At 51.3% G+C, this 22,121-nt stretch overlaps 8 protein-coding genes across 8 annotated transcripts; 2 read left to right on the forward strand and 6 right to left on the reverse strand.

Annotated features, from left to right (window-relative positions):
- Positions 1–129: 129 nt before the first annotated feature.
- Positions 130–1,597, reverse strand: INS49_003006 (uncharacterized protein; the record flags this gene model as incomplete). Its single annotated transcript, XM_043163806.1, has 5 exons — positions 130–449; positions 513–607; positions 659–740; positions 829–1,207; positions 1,265–1,597. The coding sequence occupies 5 exons, from the start codon at positions 1,595–1,597 to the stop codon at positions 130–132; spliced, it is 1,209 nt and encodes a 402-aa protein (XP_043032312.1).
- A 2,741-nt stretch (positions 1,598–4,338) lies between these two features.
- Positions 4,339–5,460, reverse strand: INS49_003007 (uncharacterized protein; the record flags this gene model as incomplete). The annotated part of the gene is made up of 1 exon (XM_043163807.1): positions 4,339–5,460. The coding sequence occupies one exon, from the start codon at positions 5,458–5,460 to the stop codon at positions 4,339–4,341; it is 1,122 nt and encodes a 373-aa protein (XP_043032313.1).
- Positions 5,461–7,463: 2,003 nt separating this feature from the next.
- On the forward strand, positions 7,464–8,807 carry INS49_003008 (uncharacterized protein; the record flags this gene model as incomplete). Its single annotated transcript, XM_043163808.1, has 1 exon — positions 7,464–8,807. One exon carries the CDS (start codon positions 7,464–7,466, stop codon positions 8,805–8,807), a length of 1,344 nt encoding a protein of 447 aa, XP_043032314.1.
- Positions 8,808–9,974: 1,167 nt separating this feature from the next.
- INS49_003009 (uncharacterized protein) lies at positions 9,975–10,454 on the reverse strand (the record flags this gene model as incomplete). Its single annotated transcript, XM_043163809.1, has 1 exon — positions 9,975–10,454. The coding sequence occupies one exon, from the start codon at positions 10,452–10,454 to the stop codon at positions 9,975–9,977; it is 480 nt and encodes a 159-aa protein (XP_043032315.1).
- An 866-nt stretch (positions 10,455–11,320) lies between these two features.
- INS49_003010 (uncharacterized protein) lies at positions 11,321–12,531 on the reverse strand (the record flags this gene model as incomplete). Its single annotated transcript, XM_043163810.1, has 3 exons — positions 11,321–11,605; positions 11,661–12,303; positions 12,377–12,531. 3 exons carry the CDS (start codon positions 12,529–12,531, stop codon positions 11,321–11,323), a joined length of 1,083 nt encoding a protein of 360 aa, XP_043032316.1.
- Positions 12,532–16,021: 3,490 nt separating this feature from the next.
- INS49_003011 (uncharacterized protein) lies at positions 16,022–16,690 on the forward strand (the record flags this gene model as incomplete). Its single annotated transcript, XM_043163811.1, has 1 exon — positions 16,022–16,690. One exon carries the CDS (start codon positions 16,022–16,024, stop codon positions 16,688–16,690), a length of 669 nt encoding a protein of 222 aa, XP_043032317.1.
- Positions 16,691–17,031: 341 nt separating this feature from the next.
- INS49_003012 (uncharacterized protein) lies at positions 17,032–18,009 on the reverse strand (the record flags this gene model as incomplete). The annotated part of the gene is made up of 1 exon (XM_043163812.1): positions 17,032–18,009. The coding sequence occupies one exon, from the start codon at positions 18,007–18,009 to the stop codon at positions 17,032–17,034; it is 978 nt and encodes a 325-aa protein (XP_043032318.1).
- Positions 18,010–18,524: 515 nt separating this feature from the next.
- Positions 18,525–20,321, reverse strand: INS49_003013 (uncharacterized protein; the record flags this gene model as incomplete). The annotated part of the gene is made up of 2 exons (XM_043163813.1): positions 18,525–18,687; positions 20,167–20,321. 2 exons carry the CDS (start codon positions 20,319–20,321, stop codon positions 18,525–18,527), a joined length of 318 nt encoding a protein of 105 aa, XP_043032319.1.
- Between the last annotated feature and the right edge of the window lie 1,800 nt (positions 20,322–22,121).

A 22,121-nucleotide genomic window follows, 5' to 3' on the forward strand; every position in this document is an offset into this window, starting at 1 on the left:
AATAGCAATACAATTATAAAATATAAAATTAAAAGAATGGCCCTTGTGAGCTTTAATGAAGCTATCCACACAATATTCTGTATCTGCACGTCATGCTCGGATGGGGTGCCAAAAATGAGCAATCGTATTTCATTGTCGGCCAATGTCAAATGTCCTCAGATACATATCCTTTGACTCCGCAATCACATCAAACGAAAACATGTACTCGTTGACATCGTCGGCAGAGTCGAGCCTTTTACCAGGAAGATACTCCGCCGCAATGTCACGAACGCTCTGCGGTACAGGAGGGTTGACGTTGGAAAGAATCTGCAGCGCCGACCCCCTATTGCGCCTGACCTTCTCGAACAGCTGTAGCCGGCTCTCCATAGCGCCTCTGTCCTCGAGCTGGTCAAGCAGGATACCGAGGGCAGCGCCATCCTCGATCGCTTGCCCGCCTCCTTGGCCCTGGACTGTTTGTAGAATTCGCATGAATAGTTCTTGGAAACACTCATTGGAGCTGGGTATCCGCTTACAGGTCAGCATGGGATGGGCAGCGTCGCCGACCAGGACGAGTCGTTCCTTGTGCCACTTTGGAATTGGACCCCTCGCAACCAGTTTCCCCCCTTTTCTACATGACGTATAAGGATGTGGCGGGTAAGTCAGTGTTTCCTTGACTCACTTGATCACAGGGTGCAGAGCCGGGGCAAAGTGCTTCTTGGCATGTTCGAGCGGCATGCTTGGCTCCACTATCGCTCGGAAATCTAGAAATCTGTTTTAGCGACGGATCAATTGTTCATTGAGAGTTGAGGCTTTTAGTACCTTCTCCCACATGCGATGTGTCAAATTCACGTGAGAGATACAGAAAGTTCTGCACCTCGTCACTAGGAGTGAGAAAAGTACCAGTCAGCAGGGTGCTAGACAATCGGTTGTAAAGGGCGAAGAAGACGCACTTTCGGCACGGATACCACACCAAACCAGCAGCTCCTCCGGCCGCTGTGAAATACCTCGTGGCCGAGTTGTGGATCATGTGTGCGGTCTCCGAATCCGAGATCAAATCCTCTGTCGGCACCAGCCACCGCATGCACGCCCAGCCCGTGTCCCCGACCTGGACAACCTCGTCGCCCAGGACGTGCTTCACGGCTGTCGAGTGCACTCCATCCGCGGCAACAATGAGCTCAGCCTGCAGGACTTCACCACTCTCGGTCGTGACCTTTCCATTCTCGGCGTCCTGGTGCATGCGCATCAGAATCTCTCCCTATGCGCAAGTTCTGCCCTTTCCACTCACATATTCAACAACTTTCGACCGCACTTGGACGTCGCAGGGACGCCCGGGGCCCTCCTTCTCCGTGGCAACCTGCCTCAGCTGGGTGTGGAGGTCGACCCTGTGGACGGCGTGCATGGAAATGCCCCAGTTGTACTCGCAGTCCTTGTAGTAGTTAGGGACCAAGACTTCCATGTTCGTTCCGTCGATCAGGCTGGTCTTGCGTATGGCGACCATGCCCGACCGTTCCGGGACAAAAATCCAATGATTGCAGCACCCGCGAGGCGTTGGGCTTGATGGTGATGGCTGCTCCCACCTCGTGCATCGAGGACTGCTCGATAATCTTGCGCCGTTCATGTTTGTCAGAGAAGAGGGGGGAGGACTTCACATGGGGTTCGGGGTGGCTGCTAACCGTCACTTTGTGGCCTGCCCTGCGCAGACCAATCCCAGTGCTCAGGCCGGCCATTCCGGCACCCGCGATGATGATTTCCATCGCTGATGTCTATGGGGCACTAAGACAGGGTTTTTACGTCAACCAAGAGGTTTTTGGATCAACAAACGCCAAACACTTCAAAACTTGTTGTGCAAAGCCTGGTACCAGAAGATCTCTTCTATTATGGTAGCCTACGGTAATGCTGTGTTACAATGGAGCAGCCCCTCTCGTCCCCGACTTGGCTTCGCGCTAAACCACGCCATGGTATTGAACTACCCGACGATGATCAAAGTGGCGTGAGGTTGAACTGAATCGGCATAAGGAACGTTCCTCTGCCGATGAGCCAAGAGATGAGTGCTTTGCTGCTGAGTTCCTTCTCAATGGGACAAAGTATCGATTTAGGCTCCTCAACAGCAGTGCTTCCACTGCCCCTTCAATCTTGGAACAGGGGTCCTCTGAGAGGTTAATATACGTCCGAGGATTAGAGGCCTTTAATTCCACCGGTCTGTGAGATGCGCACCGGCTGTCCACTCGGAATGACAACCCATCGATACTCTCCCTCCACGTACTACAGTTTCCAGAGAGATGAGCCTGGAAGATCGATCTCGGTGTGAGTGGCAGGTGTTGATGATTTGTGTTCCCCCCAATGGCAATCCTTCCAGTCATTGGGCTCAATCTCTGGTCGGATGTCTTGTGTCATGCCTGATGATGCATGATGAAGTCTTAGTGAGCTGCTGTGGCACATGTCCGAGGGACACCATTCGCTGTCCGTACAAAAGTGTTGAAAAGACTCCTCTTGGTGGAAAAATAGGGGTTGAACTTTGGGAAGAGTGTCAAGGGCATTTGCCCGCGTCTGTTCTCAATCCCAACTTTCCCGGTCCTGCTTCTTCATCATACATAAGTACCGTCATGCATGCATAATCTACTTGCGCAGTATCGTTCCAGGCGGAATATTCGTCCGTCAGGCCAGTCGTTGATTAGCGGGAGAAAATGAAGAGACTCACCACTGAGCGGATGATCGGTCTCCGCCTGGACGAACGGACGAGTGATGGGCGGAGTAAATGATCAAGTCGCTGAACTTCGGGACGACAATCCAAGCCATGTAATGCTCGGTCGGTTTAACAAATCGGGAATCATGACCGGAATCATGCTCATGTTTTAAGTTGCACGAATACAACCTCCTCAGCCTGATGAGGGAGGATGACGACGGCGGGAGCTGTGAGTGCCTGGCACGAGAACGGCTGCAAGACGGGTCTCGCCGCATGGTCGAGACCGTTCGATCGTCTATTTCTTGGCAGGGATGCTCGAGATATGCCAGTGAGATGCATGTGTGCAGGATGGGGGGGGGGGGGGGGGGGTGCTGGACTGCTGGACGTGACCCTCACAAAAGCCCTGGAGTTCAGCCCGGCACGACCTTTGTCAACATCAAGGCAGGTCGCACTCATCTCACCCCCCCCCCCACCCTAGTGAAGCAATCCCCGGATGTTTCAATCCAAAGTCATTACCCGTTGGTGGCTCGGTGTTGCAACGTGACTGCATCTCTTGCTGGTGCTGGCGAGACTAAGCTGTCTGACGCATGTTGCAAAATTCGTTGCTGTTTTTGATCGTAATCATCGCTGGGTCCCGAATGCCGCAATGATGCGCACGAATGCCAGTGATGCGGTACCCTTTATTGTATTTTGTGCGAGCCTATCACTATGCCTGGGAATCGCCATGGGACTCACCACCACAAATCGTGCTAGTTCTATTTCTCATTTTGTTGACGAACACCCGATAAATGGGATTCTTTCAGCATTTTCTATGCGCTGATACTGGCATCCTGGAATCAGGCGATAGAATTCGGAATCAACCACCAAATGGAAAGCTCTATTTAGCTCTTTTTAGGTGAAATCGCAACGAAAATTCATGGAGTTTTACCCAGACGGGGATGGACACTGATTCCGGCACAGTTCTCAACCCGTTTGTATCCCAACGATATGTTGCACTGGTGTTGAACCTTCGCTTAAAAATAGTGATATCGCTACACGGTTGACACGTAGGAACAGACAGTCTTTGTTCCACCGCAAACAACAGTTGCCAACCCTGACATTGTGTGACAAGTTCAAGGCAGGAACTAAACTTTGCCACCTTTTATCAACGCCGTTGTTGCGGGCAACTCTCATATTCATCGAATAACAGTTTCTAGCTGCATGCTTGTACCTTTTTTGTGGTCGCATACCTGGGTTCTTGTGTTCCAGGATGACGACTTGCCTGGGTAAGTGCGCTAGACCTAGCCCGCATTTCCCTTGGGAGGAACTTCCGAAGTAATTGAGATCAATTCAGATACCATTGTTGCATTCCATTTCTTTGAATGGAAGTATGTGCTGCGAAATTGGAGCCGTATTAGCCGCTTGAACCAATTACTTGGATATTCAGCAACTTTCAAGTCACACAATTACAAAGGTGCCTCAGATTGAACTCCAACTTATGAAAGACACGAGTAAGGATACTTACTGTAGAAGTATTGCGCAACAGGTATCAAAAATGGAAAAGTATACATTCAAGTACCGCTCTTGGGCGAGTAAAATTCATGGAGTGACCAGTAGTTTTGATATTCCGATCCCTCGGAGTCGGGCGCTATACTGACTATATCGTAAGATTTGTGGTGGTGATTGATTTGCTGGGATCACTGCGTCCTTGATCTCTTGGGAGCGCGCTGCGCAATGTCCGGCCCAACGTCACCCATTTTTGAATTCAAGACACCGGAAGGCGAGGGGCTACAAACTTCTTCCTCGAGCTGTTTGAACAAAGTTCCCATGACCTTGTCCAGGAGATCTTTGTCGATTGGAATGTCTCCATGCTTTCGGATTGCACTGCCGATCAATGTGGAACTCTTGTCATCCCAACAATCCCTGATGAGATGAACAACCTCCTCGATGTAGTTGCCTGAGAACGCAGACCGTGGCCGCTTTTTACCCGGGAACAGTATGTCCCACATGTTGAACCACTGTAGTTCCAAGGACTTATTCCGGGATGAGGTCTTGTTCAGCTTCCTCCTTTGCTCGTCCGTGACGCCCTCCAAACATGGTTTGTGCCCAACTTCGCAGCTGTGACGGCGGTCTATGTGCTGCTTCACGTCCTTTATTCGATGGAGGGTGTACTTGAGGCAGTCGCGGTGCCGGTGGGGGTCGAGCTTTCGATACGGGCAGGCGAGCATGCGTTTTTGCTCGACATGTCTGTGTGTGGACTGCTTGTCTCCTGAATCCTCATCCTCAACCGACAGTATTGATCTACGCCTTTTGCGGCTCTCATTGTCATTGACCAAATATCGAGTATCTTGCGACTGTTCCTCGTGCGTGTAAAGGAAGTCTGCACACGGTTGTGGAAGAGCCGATACCGTAGAGATGTTTGTTTGGCCTGAAGGATCCGCCGTCCATTGATCATTGAAGAAGCCAATTCCAGCATCTGGGTTTGGGCTGGCACATTCTGATTGCGTTGTCGTACTCTCAGAACTAATACTCGAGTCACCGGCCCAACCCTGGAAACCCCCAGTCACAGTCACATCGTCGCAATGCTTATTGTTCTCTGAGCACAATGGCAAGACATTGGGATCCTTGGCGTCGTCGAGAGTTGAAAGACCACAAGTGTTCCAGTCCAGGGCCAAGTTCATGGACGCGATTTCTGGCCATATTTCATTGAAGAAATCGTTGTCGCATCCGTCGATTCCTTGACTGTTGTATTCGTCGAACGCGAATGGTGGCGTTAATCGCAAATCATCGCACTGATTATATGCGTTGATCTCGTTCATTTGAGGCAAAGTTACAGAGAGTCTTCTTGCCAAAGGACAGTGTGGATCAAGGGTCTGGAAAGGGAGCGGTCGCGTAGAATAAGAGGCCAGTACCTCAAATTCAGGCAACTCAACTGAGAGAGTCGGATTAGAAGTAGGGGGCGACGACGCGTCAACCCCAGTAAATCTGCTCCCACAGCCTCACCTCAGCGTTATACCGCGATCGTTTCGCAATGTCATTCCCTAACAAGGGCTTCGAGGCCAACTACCCCGATAGAGGTAAAGCAAACAAAGTAGATTTCTAACGTACGTCACATCTGCCACACCCATGCCCAGAAATGCAAGCAGCATGCTGACACCGCTCCTTAGAATGGTTCAACCAATTGCAGTTACATGTGCATTACCGCGGGGGTCATCGTACGCAGAAGCGTACCTAGGTAGTGTAGAAACAGTTGATAGGCTGTTTATCCCGCGTCGGCTGCAGGTGACGCACTCGGGTCACAGGGGCACTGATACGCATCTGCGTAGACAGGGGCATCGGTACACGAGTGCGGAGCCAAAACAACACAGCCTGCATTGCGCCCAGAATGTGGCAATTGTGGGAATTGTTCAATGTACTTCACTACCTAATGGTAGCACCTGGCTGGCATCCTAGTCAAAAGCAGCTAAATTTGGAACCAGGCGACAGAGCTTTCGGGTGAGAGATAACTGGCCGAGGACCCCTCCGGACCGCCGGCAACGACGAGCGGCCTGGTTTTAAATCAAGTATAATTGGGGCACCATGTCATTTATTCTTGAATCAGCCCAGTCCCTCAAGTATTTTTCAGGGGTCAGGAAGTTGTCTTCCGGCATTTTGACGCTACACCACGAGCCCACTACCCAAGATATGCCTATCGAGCCCCGCCCCCAATCGATCAGACTGCAGATGCCAACCGCCAAATTCCAATGAAATTTGTTTGATTATCGAGGCCAGTCGTCTATTTCGACTCTACCTTCTTCTGTCGAGTTCTTTGAGTTGGTTGTCTTAGCCTCAGACCTGGCCGGGCCTCACGTCATTGAGCGGAGGTGAGATTTCTCCCGGACAGGACTGCAGTTTACATTCTTTATAGAAACGAGGCTCCGCCCAAACCGGTAAGTGACAAAGATCGTCAATTGTTTCTCCATTTTCTCCCAAAAGTGGGGAGAGCGCTGACTGCACATGCATCCATATCACCTGCATGACGCCCCATCTGTGCTGATAGGACCGCGGAGCTCACTACACGCTCGCGCAACCAATTGCAGGTGATGTGTGCATTCTTCAGCACAAAAGCAATAGTCGATAACTACGCCTCGGCGTCTGAGTTGTACAAGATGCGCGTGCTGTATGCAGGCGCTGGCAGCTGCATTGCCGAATCACCACGCGCCCGCGCACTCTGATACTGACAGTGCTACCCAATAATTAGGCTTTTTACACATGCCTTGCATCCCAAGTCTCTCACGTGCTGAAGAAAGCCATAGGCAAGCTCTCGCTTCGGGGTTGATCTTCAAACCAGGCTCCGGATCTCGATAGCCGGATGTCAACTCCGTCTTGCTAGTGGACGAATGGACTGCAAAACAGGACATTATACGCAGCTGAGGACACAGGTGAGCATCGCAGTAGGGTAAGGCAACCAAGGCCATAACGTGATGGGTGGCGAGCCCCACACCCGCAGCCTATGGCCCTTCGGCTTTTCGTTAGCCACATGGGGGCGCATTGGGCAGTGGACGTGTCTCGCGTGCAATCCGGGGAAGACACTCACCGGCACGCAACAACTCGAACGCGGCTGTGCAGGCCACCCATTACAATGCTCTCTTTCCGCGAATACACCCGTGCGCACTGGTATTGAACAAGGTGTGGCTTGTGGTGCCCGTCGTTGGGCTCAAAACGGCTGATTTCCACACTGTCTAGTGCTCTTTCTCGTCGCTGGTTCTCGTACATATTTCGAGCTCATAGTCGTCCTCTTGGGCATCCCGCCCTTACCTGGGTCTATTCAAGCAAACCCAACATGGACTCTGGTCCTGCCCTCGATGTTGACAGTCATCCTGAACAACTCACATCGTCAGCTAAACAAACGCGTGGCTGTAAGATCACACCCCAACAGATCCCCAATCTCCAAGGACTCCCGGTCATTGTCTCGGAAATTGCCTTGTCATACAGCCCTCATCGCAAGCAAGTAAACAACGACGACGTTGTGGCGCTTCTGGCCCACATTTTCTCCAAGCTGGAACTTTCATCCATTCCTGTATACGAAGGCCAGACAAACCGGCCGGGAACTGGTGATGGCTCTGGATCGAGCGACACACGTTTCACGGGACCACGCGGCAGACTGGTAGTCGACAGGACTGCCCGCGACTACGGATTCGGGGCTCCCCAGTGTGGCCACCAGAAGCAGATCAGTAAACGACCGGGCGGCGACGACGGATCTTCCCCTCCCAACAAACTTCCTATGGCGGACGAAGAGGACAGCGTCAAGTTGTTCTTGTGTCCTTTCTACGTCAGAAACAGGCATCCTCTCCACGAATGCTCCAAGCGCAGGTTCAGACGAACCTCGGACGTTCGACAACACATTCTTCGAGTGCACATCCAGGCACCCCCCTGCCCGTCCTGTGGCGAGACATTTGACAACGACCCGTCTCTCGAGCGTCTGCATAGGCACATCGCTGCGAGAACATGCCAAATTCAGTCGTTTAGCATAACTGGAATCACTGCGGAACAATTTCAAACCATCACAGAGATTGCCAACCAGAGACACCGTCATCGCTCTAACGCTGTTGAGCGGTGGATGATGATGTGGCGCGTGATTTACCCCGGCGTTGACGACCCGGAGTCGCCTTATGCTTCAGGGGAAACAGATTTGGTCCAGGGAATGCTTGACGTACGTGCCGCTATCGAGAATGATCAATCGCGGGAATTGTCGTCCGGCACGTCCGCGACAAATTTTGGACCGTATGAATGGTCCATAATCGACCATTTCATCAGTGTTGCCAGGCCGGTCCAGCATGGCCACAGTCGTGCCACTACCCTCGCCGGTTCTTCGCAAACACCGTCTGGGGACCCTGCTCCACTTCATGCTGCTCAAGGGCCTAGCAACCCTGCACCACCATCAAGCTCCATCCAGCCTCCGACAAACCAGGCAGGTGGTCAGGGGTTGGCTGCAAATCCACTTGCCCAAGGCTATGCCCCGCCTCTGGTACAATCATCGGAATCACAGGACCCAGGCTGGACTGGCATCTATCAGCCCGAGTTTGGCGAAGGGTCAAGCCAGCCCTTGGTGAACCAAGAGCTTTCCTGGGACGATTTCCTTGGATCGTCCGAGCAGTATACATGGGGCTCATATCGTCCAAACTGAGGATCGTATGGGATCCATCGGACTTGGGCCAGTACTCAAGGTCACGAAATCACGGTTTCTTTTGTTCTCAGTTGGGGAAGAATTCCTTAGAGGAGAGCCACCGCGGAAGATCTGTGAGCAAGCTTCTACTCGGGGCTTGTTCCACTATCTCTGCGGGACCCACTCCTATTACAACACGATCTTCTCGACACTTGCACCGATTGCCGAGGACGAATCACAGAACTTTTGGGTTGTACCTTCCACACCCATAAGGTCATCATCGACAGCCAGCAGTCTCCTTGGAGTCTCTCCGAATTGTCATTGTTGAACTACAAACTACTATACGTTGTCCACAGCTGGTTCCAGCTGGTGAGGTCGAGCGTGTACCATTTTGTCGGTATACATTCCCTCACAGGACCATACACTCACGCAGACTATATGTTCTTATCTCCTTGGTCGGAATTTTCTGGATGTGGAACGTTTCTGCTTTCCGTCGATGGCCTTTCTTGGCAGTGTTGAGGGGTAGAAAGACGGCCGACATTCCATTCCTTTGATGGTTGGTAGTATCTCACTCTTGAGGTACGCCAAGCTCTGATAGAAGTCGATCTGTGGCATCTCAGATTGTAACAATGTCTGATCAACTTCTCTTATGAATAATGACCTTCCCGACCAGGGACACAGAATGCAATTTTTTTTCATACCACAGGATTCTCAGGACTCAAGTGCCGTCCAGGCTTGGTCCAGGACTAAGCAACCCGGGCCCAAGATTCTCTTCAATTCATGTGCTACAACAATTCGGCGAGTCCTCACATGCCTAGACAGTTAGTCAGATCTTGTAACCTGATACTGTTGGCTGCCAAACAGAAGAGTAAAATATTCGTACCGGGGAGTCACAGGAAACTTCATTGCTGGCCGGAATTCGGGGAGGGCTTGAGGAGCGAGGTTCACTTCGTAGGTCCCAAATTGTAGATACCGGCTTCAAGTTACTAATTGATGCACGAATACGGGAAATGTAATTAGGATTGGAAGACAGGACCTGCTTGTGCCAAATGAGGAAAATCTTAGCTAAGGCTGAGGCTTTTCAAATCACTTCGCCGACTGTCAAGGACGCTAAATCAGCCACCACCATGGAATAACTGAGCAACCCATCGCAACGCCGACGCGCGTCGTCAAATTTCCCACATCGACTCAAACGCATTCCTCGCACCCGAGCATCTTGTCCATGGCTTCGTTCAGGACCGTGTTATATAGCGCTTCGAGATCCTCGCCCTCGTCGCTCATCGCATGAACTTGAAGCCCCTGGGTTTCCAGGATGTCTTCCACCATGCTGTGCATGTGTTTACTCCAGAATCCACGCAGCTCACACACCCTGAGTTCTTCCTCGGCCGCGTAGAGCCACGAAGGTGGCCTTTCCGTGTGAGGGAAGATGGTTCCCCACATCGCGAGCCAACGACTCTCCATCGACAATGGCAGCTCGGCTTGCCTTGCAAGCTCCTGGATGTGACCGATTGTGACCCCTTCGAAGGTCGGCAGAATCGATTGGGGAGTGCAGATACGACTTCGAATGTGGCTGTTGCAATCAGAAGTTCTAGAGAATGTTTGCCCGCATGCTGGGCAGAACAAAGGCTGTCGGTGGACCGCCCACAGGTGTTCCCGGACATCCTCCATATTTCTCAGTTGGTACCTTGTCAAACATGTCCGGTGACTCTGTTTGTTCCGAAGATAAAACGGGCATGCAAAATTCTTGTCTTGTTCTCTCATGTGCTGGACGACCACGGTGTCGATATCTTCGGAGTCAAGGGTCTGTTGAACATCAACGCAAGATTCAGAGCAGTTGAGCCTGGCCCTCTTTCTCCCCTGTATATTCTGATATAGTCTCGATCGTTTTGAAGACTCTTTAGATGGCTGGGAGTGAAAAAGCTCAATCAGTGAGTCGGCGAGAATTGGCACGGCCACTAAGAATGGGTGGTCTGCATCGAGTGTCCGGGGTGTTGAAATCGCTGCCGCCAGAGAAATATCATCCGTGGAAATGCTGGACCTTCTACACTGATCCAGTACACCACTACCTTTGAAATCCGCAGAAGCATAGACCCATTTCGACGTCTCGATCCGTCTTTCACAATGTAGGCTACAGGAGGGATGTGTCTCGACTTCGCCATTCGACCGCATGCCCTTGACTGACTTTGCAGGAGACCCTTCCTGAGGATTTGTCTTCGGATCGAATAAACCTTTGGAGCTGGTGTCGTGAGACGAAGTAGGTGTAGGAGAATAGTGGCACCGACTCTCCCATGGTGAGCTCATAACGCTGTCGACAGGACTCAAGGGCTCATTCGCGCTACAACGAGTTCCAGATGGAAGCTCATTGGCAGTGCCACAGCTTGACGTTGTCATTTCACGCTTGACGCAAACGCGTAGAACAACATCCTGACCCGTCCCTCGCTCTGGGTGTTTCTGGTCTGTTTCCGAATCCACCCTCGATGGTTGCTGTATCCACGAGGATTGGACTAAATTGATCTCTGAGGCGGAGCAGCTCCTTACGAAGCCTTGTCCAGACTTCGACAGTCGTATGGAGTATACGAATCCCTCAGCATTTTCCAGAGGCAGAACAATATCGTGACCGACTTGTTGGAAATGCGCATGGATGATGATACCGGCTGAAATGGGTTGCACCTCGCCCCTGATGCGGAATGGTCCGTTCGGCGCTTTGTCGAAATGCCGAAACTCTGCTGGAGAATATGCGAGAAGACCTCGGTATTCTTGGGGTACTTCTGGGCGCCAAGCGAACAGGGAATAATCGTTGGTGTCTCGTAAAATTTCTTCTTGTAGTCGGATGAAAGCTTTGTGACCTTCTCCATAGACAATTGGCATGTGAACCCCCAAGATCCCGAGCAGGGCGAAGGACCTGTCCTCAGGTCGAGAGGCGTCAAGCTGTGAGGCCCAAGATATCCTCTTAGCTACGGAATATTCTCCCAGTGCCGCTGGATTGATAAGGACAGATTGCTCGATGGAGGTCGCCAATGATAATTGCCGAGCCAAAGATGTCTTCGTGCCGATCTCGTTCCAGTCTTTGTCGTAGATGTACGAGTGTTTTGGAAATATGAGCTGCGGCAGAACCCAAACGTTCCTCAGCCAGGCACAATTCGCGAGCCGCTTCTCCAAGCCAGCGTCAATGCAGTCGCCGGGTGGTAAATCCTCGAGATAAATAAGGGAAAAGGTGCACTCCTGATAGATACGGGCTAGACTGTTGAAAGCCTCTGTTAGGGCAGCGCTGGAGCCTCTGTCTATACACACGGCGTCGGACCATAGCCATTTTGAGCCGTGGTTCCTGGCTCGATTGCAGGCTTGCCACAAGCGATGGAATCCTGCTTTGTGTGGAAGCATTTCAGGGTTGCTGAAGTCTTCAAAGCCTATATCGTCACAGCCGTGGGCATGGCAAAAGACTGAGTATGAAGGAGGAGGACCCGTGGAATGGTGGATCTTGAAGTTTTCGGTGTTTAGAAAACGCATCGTGCTGGCACTAAGATCAAATAGTTAGTATATGTCATATCAGTCAGGGTCGAGATGTATGGACATATTGCAGCATTGCTTACGGGCTTTGTATGACTGCTGGGAAGCTGTAGGAGGCATACAGTAGCAGGAGGAATGGGACTGCTGGAGCCAATGAAGACGAAAGACAGATGGGTGAGAGGACAATCGTGTAGATCTGAGAGCCTTGTGCGAGAATAAGCCTGAAGATGTGGGACATGATGTAGTGACCATGTCGGCGGTTTTATAGTAATTGCCAAATGCACAGGTGTGCAGCGAGGCTTCCTAGCTGTAGGGTCAGCTTCGTTCCCACCGATGTCTGCGAGTTGCTTACTGGCTCCGTGCCGCAGCGGATCGCCCTATTTCCAGGGGCACCGCCACCAAGGAGCCAATGAAAGCTAGTCATGTGGTTGCACAACGAGTAGCCAGCTGTTGCGCTGCAAACTGCTGCAGGATCCTTCAATTCAATCAAATCGAATCGGATCTGAGGAGATGAGCAGTCAAATTAGTTCTACTAGACGCCAACTGGTCGTACGCACGTCCCCCAGCCATTTAATGTTCATCAAACTCCGATAGAACGATGTCCAGTACGTGGGGATTGGAATGCATATTCTCGCCGTGCTATTCCTTTATTGTCCTGCAAAGAAATAACAAGAGCAATCCAATCAAGTTCTATCTCCACCATATTTTATATCTTCACCATACTCACCAAGATCATATCATGGCCACAATCTTTACTGAACCAATTGAACAGTATAAATCCCAGAAATATCTCAAGCGCCGCGTTTCATGATGTCCGTAGCGAACAGTGACACCAGTTGCCATACCTCCAAAGTCCGAAACGGCTCGTGGGTTCTCACGTCTCTGAAGAGCCAAGTCCTTTAATCTCCCATTAACGAGAGAAAATTGTTTGGGCGTTCTCTTGTCGATTAAATCGGCCGCCGAATGAGTGTTCACATCCTTCTCGCTCCCCAGCCGCGAGCCAAGGATTTAGGAAAGCTGCCTCGGCGGCCTGCACAGTTGTGCCGGTCAGACACCCTGCTGCTTAATTTGGGTCCGCGACGCCAATTTTGTATTTCTATATAGGAGCATACATTGGCCTGGGCAGAACTTTGTGCGATGAGTGACAGGTGCTCGTGCAGGTAGCACTACCTGCATTTCGCAAGCCCACTGGGCATTACTAGTAGGGTCTAAGCCTGCGTCTGCAACACGAGGAGGAGACACAGGACCGGCATTTAGAATGTACCACGGCGACGTGGAAAACAAGAAAGGAAGAGACTGAATGGCCTACAATGTGGGCTATAAATCCTCAACGGCACAGTCAACGACCGGAAGGTCGAGCGAATGCTAATCTGCACCGTGCCAAAATATTTCCCTGAGCCTCCAATGTGTTCACACAATTTGGGTGCAGTTGTGCGGGACACATATCTAGCATTAGCTTCAGAAGGCAGTGAATTATCACTGTCAGCCTAATGCTGGGCACGAGTCCTCCTGTCAATGCTTCCAAGCATTTCCAGCACATGAGATAACCTATATTACTTACCCACCAACGACGTTCTCAACGAAGGCCATTTAAATTCCAAGAGACCAGTGAATGCGTTGAATCTCCAGCCTCCAAGAATACAAAAGGATATGACTATGCTGAGAAGAGAATGTTGATTATTTACAGCATCCTCAATCCACAGCACAACTTGTCACGCAGGCTGGATTTATTCCCACGTCTAATTAGAGCAGGTCTCTCCCATAGTACACCTGAGGAATTATTCCCAAATCACGTTCCATGCAAAACTCACATGTTGAATTTTCCCCAAAGAAATTGAGTACAACAATACAAGCATCAGAGCGAATAAACAATTCATGTGTAGTGGCTGATAAGGATAGCTCCAGGTTCATCTAATCTAACTTGAGATCTTCCAATCTATACTATATGTAATGCCTGTGACGCGGTCCTCGCTGCCGCTTTCGGGACTGGCCATATCTACAACGCCGCACTGGCAGCCTTGTAGGTCCTAAAAGGTACATGATTAGCAAGCCTCGCGGTACTTTCCCAAACTGCCGGACAGTGATTAGGCAGTGATACTTACTATCACACTGGGTTTGCTTGCACTTAAGGTTGGCGTGATGTCTAGGGTGCTTAAAAGGAGAATACAATATGCGATTGCTTTCTGCTCCTAAATTGATGCATGAGGCAGCTATGGTGATGTGATACTGGTATGTGGTGTTTAGACGGATGGCTGCACCTATGTGGTGACTGGTGTTAGGAACGGTCGTCAAGACCAGTCATAAACCCGTACCGGTCAATGATGTGGGGGATGCTGACCACTGTCTATATCTGACCAGTCCCAACGGGAAGAGCAATGACTGGTTAGGAGGCAACTGGGGAGGGCGGGGCTGGTGACAACGGGGCTAGGCCTCCTCGTTGAGACCAGTCACAAATCCGAGACTGGTCAAACAAACGAGGGTGTAAACCGGTATCTATGGAGCACATTGGAACCATTTTCCGTGCGAGGCTGGTCGTGTGTTTGCGAGTTTCGCCATGATTTACTCTGTAGCACGAACTTGGTGGTGTAAATCCTCGTGCTGTGTAGGATGCTTGATTGATCACTATTCTGAAGCCTTGGTTGAGAGGGGCCACTGTCGGCCTACCCAGCTTCTACTGTCGGCCTACCCAGCTCTTTGCGTTGGCCCACCCAGTACTTATTTTCTCTAGTAATTTAATAATAATTCTAAGTCTTCCCCTAACCCTTTGTAAATTTCTACCCCGCACTCTTTGTACCCTTTGTACCTTCTGCGCCCATTTGCCCTCTGCGCCCAATTGCCCTCTGGGCCCTCTGCACCCTTAGCGCCCTCAGCGCTCAATTGCCCTCTGCGCAATTGCCCTCTAAGCCCAATTGCCCTCTAAGCCCAATTGCCCTCTGGGCCCTCTGCACCCTTTGCACCCTCAGCGCCCTCTGCGCTCAATTGCCCTCTGCCCAATTGCCCTCTGAGCCCAATTGCCCTCTAAGCCCAATTGCCCTCTAAGCCCAATTGCCCTCTGAGCCCTCTGCGCCCAATTGCCCTCTGCACCCTCAGCGCCCTCAGCGCTTAATTGCCCCCTGCGCCCTTTGCAATTAAGCGCAGAGGGTGCAGAGGGCCCAGAAGGCAATTGGGCGCAAAGGGTACAAAGGGTACAAAGAGGGGAAAGAGTATAATGAATATAAAAAAGGGTGCGGGGTAAAAATGGGCAGAGGGTTAGGGGAGGACTTAAAATTGCTAATAAATTATTAAAAAAATAAGTACTGGGTGGGCCAACGCAAAGAGCTGGGTAGGCCGACAGTAGAAGCTGGGTAGGCCGACAGTGGCCCGGTTGAGAGGCTTAAGTGCTGCTAAATTGGTTGCCTGCCGGGATCCACAATGGCAGGCCGTGCCCAGTCATCGCTGAACAAGCTTGATTTGCGAATGTCGATGTGCCGGGTTACTTACAGCATCGACACGTGACCTGCGGGCCAAGAGTCAGTGGTGGTCATTGGTACCAAACTTTGGAAACCACTCCTGCTCAACTAAGCTACCTAGCTGTGCGCCGACCACCAACCGACAGTTTTCAATCTGCAACGTCACGCAAACAACTCCCAGAAGCCAATGCTCACCTTTTTGGGCCCGGTCCACCTGCACCGCGATCGTGGGCTCGTCGACGACACCAGAGGCAACGGTTGTCGGCTCAACAGTCGACCATGTTCTCCAAAGTCCGCAACATAATGCGGTGTCAACGTCCAGCGCCGCTAACTCAGACCGAGGACAAGCAAGAAGTCTATGATCCGCGCCCAGAAGATTATCCAGTCTTTCCACCAATGCCTCCGAGATATCTCATCCCAAACCGTGATCAGCATTGGGCGAAAATTGCGCAGAGGAAATTTGCGGCGCCTCAAGGCACATTCGAGGACTCCTCACTATATGCGCTGTACCGTTTGTATGAGGTCATTGTACTCGACAAGGTGTTTGCGTACAGAAATGGACTGGAGATGTTTTGGAGGCAAAAGACGTGGGCGGTCAAAGACATAGCCGACCCTAAAGACGATGACCCAGAGCGGTATGCCTTTCTCGCTGGTTGCACTTATTTGCTTGCCCGATCTTTCAACCAAAGAATCAAGCTTGGGCTCAGCCGGCAGATGTCAGCAATAATGCTTCACGAGCAGGTTGAAGAACTCAGGAATCAGCCGGATCAACTCCGCCAGTATGAGCAGGTTCCCGAGTGGGCCCAAGCTGCCAAAGCGTTGGAGGAAACTCTGTTCATCCCCACACATGACGGCGAGGTTTTGATAGGGAAGGCGGACGAACGAGCGGACCCGGACTTCCTCAACAAGAATATTGTGCTATGGACCCCCCACATCTTTTTCACATGAATTCATTTTGAAACACTGGAATTCCTTGTGTGCAACTTGTGGAATTGACTCACGTGAAGTTGCAGGCAGTTCATATACTCTCTTGTCATCTTTGGTCGCTGAACTCTGGAGGAGCCTTGATTTGGTCGCGGTCTTTCACAAAACTAGGCAAGACTTGCCCTCTCATTGGATCGGATCATGAATCGTCTCAATAATCACTTCGATAACATCGCTCAGTGATAAGGGCGCCTTTAATTCGATTGCTCATCCGATGACTGTGTATCAGTCGGCGCCCGTCAATCCTGAGTAGCCGATCAAATCTTGTCTTCGCTTCAATAGGCTCTCATTCCCTGCAGCGGCGTCTATAGCTCAACAACGACTGGGGGGTTCCGAAGCTCATTATTAGCCCCCCCGACGACAGCTGCATTTACGAAGGCGGTACTCTTATCCTTCGGGCGGCCCCGTTCAAAAAGTCCTTCCACCTTTGCCCATAGTACCAAAATTGCCATGCGGAGTACTGTCTCCCAGCCACCCCATCCAATGAGTACTTGATCATACGCTGCCCGAGTTGCGTTGAGCACGACATCTTCACGCCCATATGATGCATGGATGTGCCCAAAAACGACGAGGCGCGGACGAATGCGGTTGACCTCTTCTGCTAGATATGGGCACCCAGCCCGATGGAAATCTCGTAAGTCCAGGTGAAGTTTGGGAGGACTGTGGGAGACTAGGATATCTGGTGTCAGAGAACCAAGTCTCTCAGCCCAGTGCGAATGATTGTCTGGCCGATACTGGAAGGCTGAGACGCCGTATTGTGGTGTCCAGGGACTGCCGAACACTGTCAGAGTTCGTGTACCAGTCTCGCCTGCAGAAACACCGCTAGGATCAAGATTGCCCCCCTTGCGAAGTTCACATAGCGGAAAATCTAATGTCACGGAGCTGTCTTCAAGATAGACGACGCTTCCCCAACTCAGATCTGCTTTTGTCTTTGCCTGGCCGTAGCGCCGGTCGGGGTATCTCTCGAGGAACTTGTCGTCTAGGAGAACATCGTGATTTCCAGCGACGAGGATCTTGTACTTGTGTGGTTGGGATGACAGCCACGTCAGCCCGGCCTGGACTTCGGCAAAGGAACCGTTCTCTGTGAGATCCCCCGCGTGAATGAGGAGATCGCCGGCGGGCAGAATCGGCTGTTTGTTGTGCGTGTCCGAAATGCATACCACTTTGATGGGGAATGACGATGTGGGCGCGAAAGGCGTCGAAGGCAGTCGTTTCAGAAGCGCCTCGGCGAGACGTCGCTTTCGCTGGCCACGAAGCCGAATGCTTGTCAGTGGTTGTTGCATGATGCAGGCCGAAATTCGAGGGTCAGAACCTCCGCCGACGAAGGCAGTCGTTTGATTTGAGATCACGACACAGTCTTTGGGCCATCCCTTGTCTCAATCCAACGGATCAAGGGTCAGTCAAGGTCAGTCATCGGCATGCCCAGGAGTTGGTGTTGTTGGTGTGATTTGCACAAGGCGCCAGGCGTCAATACGACATCGGGAGTCAGTGGCAACATCTGATCAGCTCGATGGTGGGCGGAGTCACCTCGCCAATCAGCGCGTTGTTCCCAGCCGCCGAGCCGCTGTGCCGTCCGCTACTAACCGAGTCAGCGTACGCCCACCCAGCTTCTACAGTACGCCCACCCAGCTTCCAGCGTTGGCCCACCCAGTATAAGAAAATTAACTATATCCACATTAAAATATAAGTACTGCAGGGTTTTTAAGTTAACAAAGCTATAGCTATTTTAAAGGGGTTTTATAGCTACCCCTTTATTTGCAACTTAAAAGTTATTTTTACCCTTTTGCCCTTTGCCCCCTTAGCGCTCTTGCTTGCCCTTGCCGCCCTTGCCGCCCTCGCCGCCCTTAGCACCCTTTACGCCCTCTAAGCCTTTTGCGCCCTCTAAGCGCTTTGCGCCCTTTGCGCCCTTTGCGCCCTTTAAGCGCTCTGCGCCCTTTAAGCGCTCTGGGGCCCTTTGGGCGCTTTGGGGGCTTTGAGCGCTTTAGGGCCCTCTGGGGGCTTTGGGGCCGCTTTGGGCGCCCTGGGGCCCTTTGGGGGCTCTGGGGGCTTTGGGGGCTTTGGGGGCTTTGGGGGCTTTGGGGGCTCTAAGGGCTCTGGGGGCTTTGGGGGCTTTAGGGGCTTATATTTTTAAAGTATTGCTTAAATTAGAAAATAGCTACCCTGGCTTATTAAGAACCCCGTAGTATTAGTATTTTATAGCGCGTGTAGCCAATTTCCTTATACTGGGTGGGCCATCGCTGGAAGCTGGGTGGGCGTACTGTAGAAGCTGGGTGGGCGTACGCTGACTCCTACTAACCGCCCTGTCCAGGCCTTGGTGCCTAAGTTTAGAGAAATTCCCCTGCCGCTAACTACCTCTGTACTTGTTACGCAGTATTTCACAACTTCAATCAGAAACACTGGCAGAGTGCAACTTCGTACGCCCACTTAATTCGGACATATAATCAATACAAGGACTGCTTGGGGTTGTCGAACTGGAGCTCTCAGCGTTTGCTGCAAAGGTATGCGTTTGGGTCAAGGACGCGCAACTCAGACGTGTTCTAGGGCGTCACCGCAGCCACCAACCATGCAGCTCAGTCTGCGAGTACGCCTAAGGCGGGCATGGAGTGGTCAGTCACTGAACGAGAGGAAGCTGTCTAATTATAAACAAGCTGAAGGGCGTCAGAGACCGCCTGCAACGTTGAACCAACAGTTGCGGTCTGGTCTTGATGGCCAAGCGTGAATTCTGGTGATTCGCGGTGCCAATCCTTTGGGCTCCGGTCGCAACCACCTCTACGCTATCTCAGCCAGCCTCTTGTGGCCGCATTTGTCCACTTCTAAAACATGTACCAGGAGGCATGTTCCGAGGCTGTTCCCAACAGTCATGACATCGGTTCATTATTGGATGCGAAAGCGAACCAGCGTCATGCATCGTCGGAAAGCACAGTCAACGGCACGGCTCATGAAAAAATGTAGTCTACGGTGTCCATATTTAGAACCTATAGCCTCGGTATGGGTATGCATTTTGCAGGGTTGATTGACTCTACACCAGGCAGTTAAATCTCAGCACAGAACAGAGGGAAAGACTCTTGGTATATAATAACAGCAACCCGACCTTAGCGCTCTACTCCACACCTACTCTCGTATGTCAAAAAGCAAAACCAGTAATACGATCTTCGTCCATATCAATTCAAGGCACTAATCTCATTGAATTAGTCAATATTATATCCAGAGCAAATTGTTGTGCTATTGGCCATGGGCTGCGGTCCAAGCAAGCCCACAAAACATCATCGACAGCGGCCGCAGCCTAGCATCGGAGCACCGCAAAATGTCGCAATTCATATCCCACAACCGAGCGGATGCACATGGGGTGCCATTGCAGCAATTCACACGAGATGTCGATCGTGGTACCCTGCTTGCAGGCCTCAACCACGTTTCGGGCTACATCGCGCAGCGCGGGCAACGTGTGACCGCCATCGCCGTTGGTGGTGCCGTGAATACCCTCTATTTGCGATCTCGCAACAACACCCATGACGTCGATATCTTCGGTTCCGAAGATTACCTCGGGAACGCGTCCAGGATGCTCCTCGATGAGGCAAGTTACGATGCCCAGCAGCATATTCCGCAACTCGGCACAGATTGGGTCAACACGGAAACACAAATGTGGATGCCAGGCCCTATGCATACCGAGTTGACAGCAGCTGCTGTCCAGCAGAACGCTGTGGTATTCAATGGCGACGGACTTACAATCTACGCTGCCCCATGGGCATATGCGTTCTCCGCTAAAATTAATCGAATTCTTACGGGTGGTGACCAGTGTCGACTATATGACCTTGACGATGCTGTCAACTATATCCACCAGTATATTCGCCGCCATGGAAATCGGCCAGTCCAGGTGGAAAGAGCGTTAGGCTGGGCCAGGAAATATCATCACCAGTCGAACGAAAATATTTTGCGGAATCGGGTGGATCCTGAATATCGAAGGCGTTACAATGGACACGACGCATTTGCGTGATTAGGTTGTACCAAATATGCACGTAATTCTTTTTCCTGCGTGAGCGCAAGGGGTCCAATGTGATGGGTATTGGAGCTATTATACTGAATAATGTTGTCTGATTTACATTTCTAGTGTCAGGACCGTAGGTTCCGTATAATGGTTTCGTTTTTAATCTGCACAGTGCTGTCGGATGAGACGATGTCAGAGGGGATATGAGGAGGGCTTACGGAAGCCCACTCAAAGTCAATTTCAGAGCAGATTTATAGGTCTACAGGCCTACAGGGCACCCAATTCAATCCCTTAAAGCAATTCAATCCGTACACATTTTCAGAATTATTATAGAATTCCGTTTTCAACCAACCCAAAGCAAAACAATCTGCTACAGCGAAATAGCCCGCCATAATAACGTAGCTCGTCACAGCAAAACAGCCTCATACGACCGCGTTAACCAACCATGACGAAATAGCCTAAATACTAAGAAATCACTACGAAATCCAGAAGCCTGGCTGCTGTAACTTGCCCCCGTTTCATGGTGCCTGAATGATGGACGGGCTATAAAAGAAGCCGTGTAACGGTACCTCAAGCCCGTTGATGCGGCCAGTTCAATGTTTTGGGTGCAACTTTCTTCAGGGACTTACCCATCGGAAAACGCACCCAAAACTCGCTCACAGCTCTTAATATTGTAAGTGTACTGCAGAACTTGGACGAGGCGTCATGCTGCATTTTTGACAGCTTTTCCCGCGTTCGCAGTTACGTCTGACTGGGTGCCTCGCGCTGCCTCACCTTTGCCACCCAGCGATTCAGTCGCAAAGTGTTTTCCGGTCGAAAGTCGCGTCCTTGGTTTGTAGTTTGAGGTCTACCAAGGTCTGCTCGAAAGGAACATCACTGTGATGACACCCAGCAGGTGAATAACAACAGCCTGATAAAGAATGCCCGAAATCTTGTACGAGGCAGGGCAGGATAGGGCAGATGTGGGGGGCGGATCGGAATTCGCAAGGCTAGACAAACCTTGTTCTGCCTAGGGCTTCAATGGCTCCAGATTGGCACCGGTGAGCACCCGTCTGGGCATGGCCAACGAAAACTGCACGACGTCGTGTACCCAGGGTATCCTGCGTGGGCGATGATATTACACATTACCCAATGAAGTGCCAGATTGCTCTGTCATGGGAGCGCCGTTATTGGTGACGAGTGAGCAGCACTGCTATGCCTCGCATGTCGTCGACAACAGGCCCGAAACCGGATGCGACATGAAATGTAATCACAACCTTGGAAGCTTTTTACTTAAGCATGCATCAAGAGCGGCAGAACCTCTCTGTACGTGCCGCGAGACAGCTCGTCTCGACGGTTCCGCAGATGAGGTTCTGAAAAGGACAACGTCGTTTTGAGGAGAAATGATTCCGGTTGGGTACCTGCAGTTGGTTG

Source organism: Diaporthe citri, assembly GCF_014595645.1.
Source record: "Diaporthe citri strain NFHF-8-4 chromosome Unknown scaffold_1, whole genome shotgun sequence".
Classification (NCBI taxonomy): domain Eukaryota; kingdom Fungi; phylum Ascomycota; class Sordariomycetes; order Diaporthales; family Diaporthaceae; genus Diaporthe; species Diaporthe citri.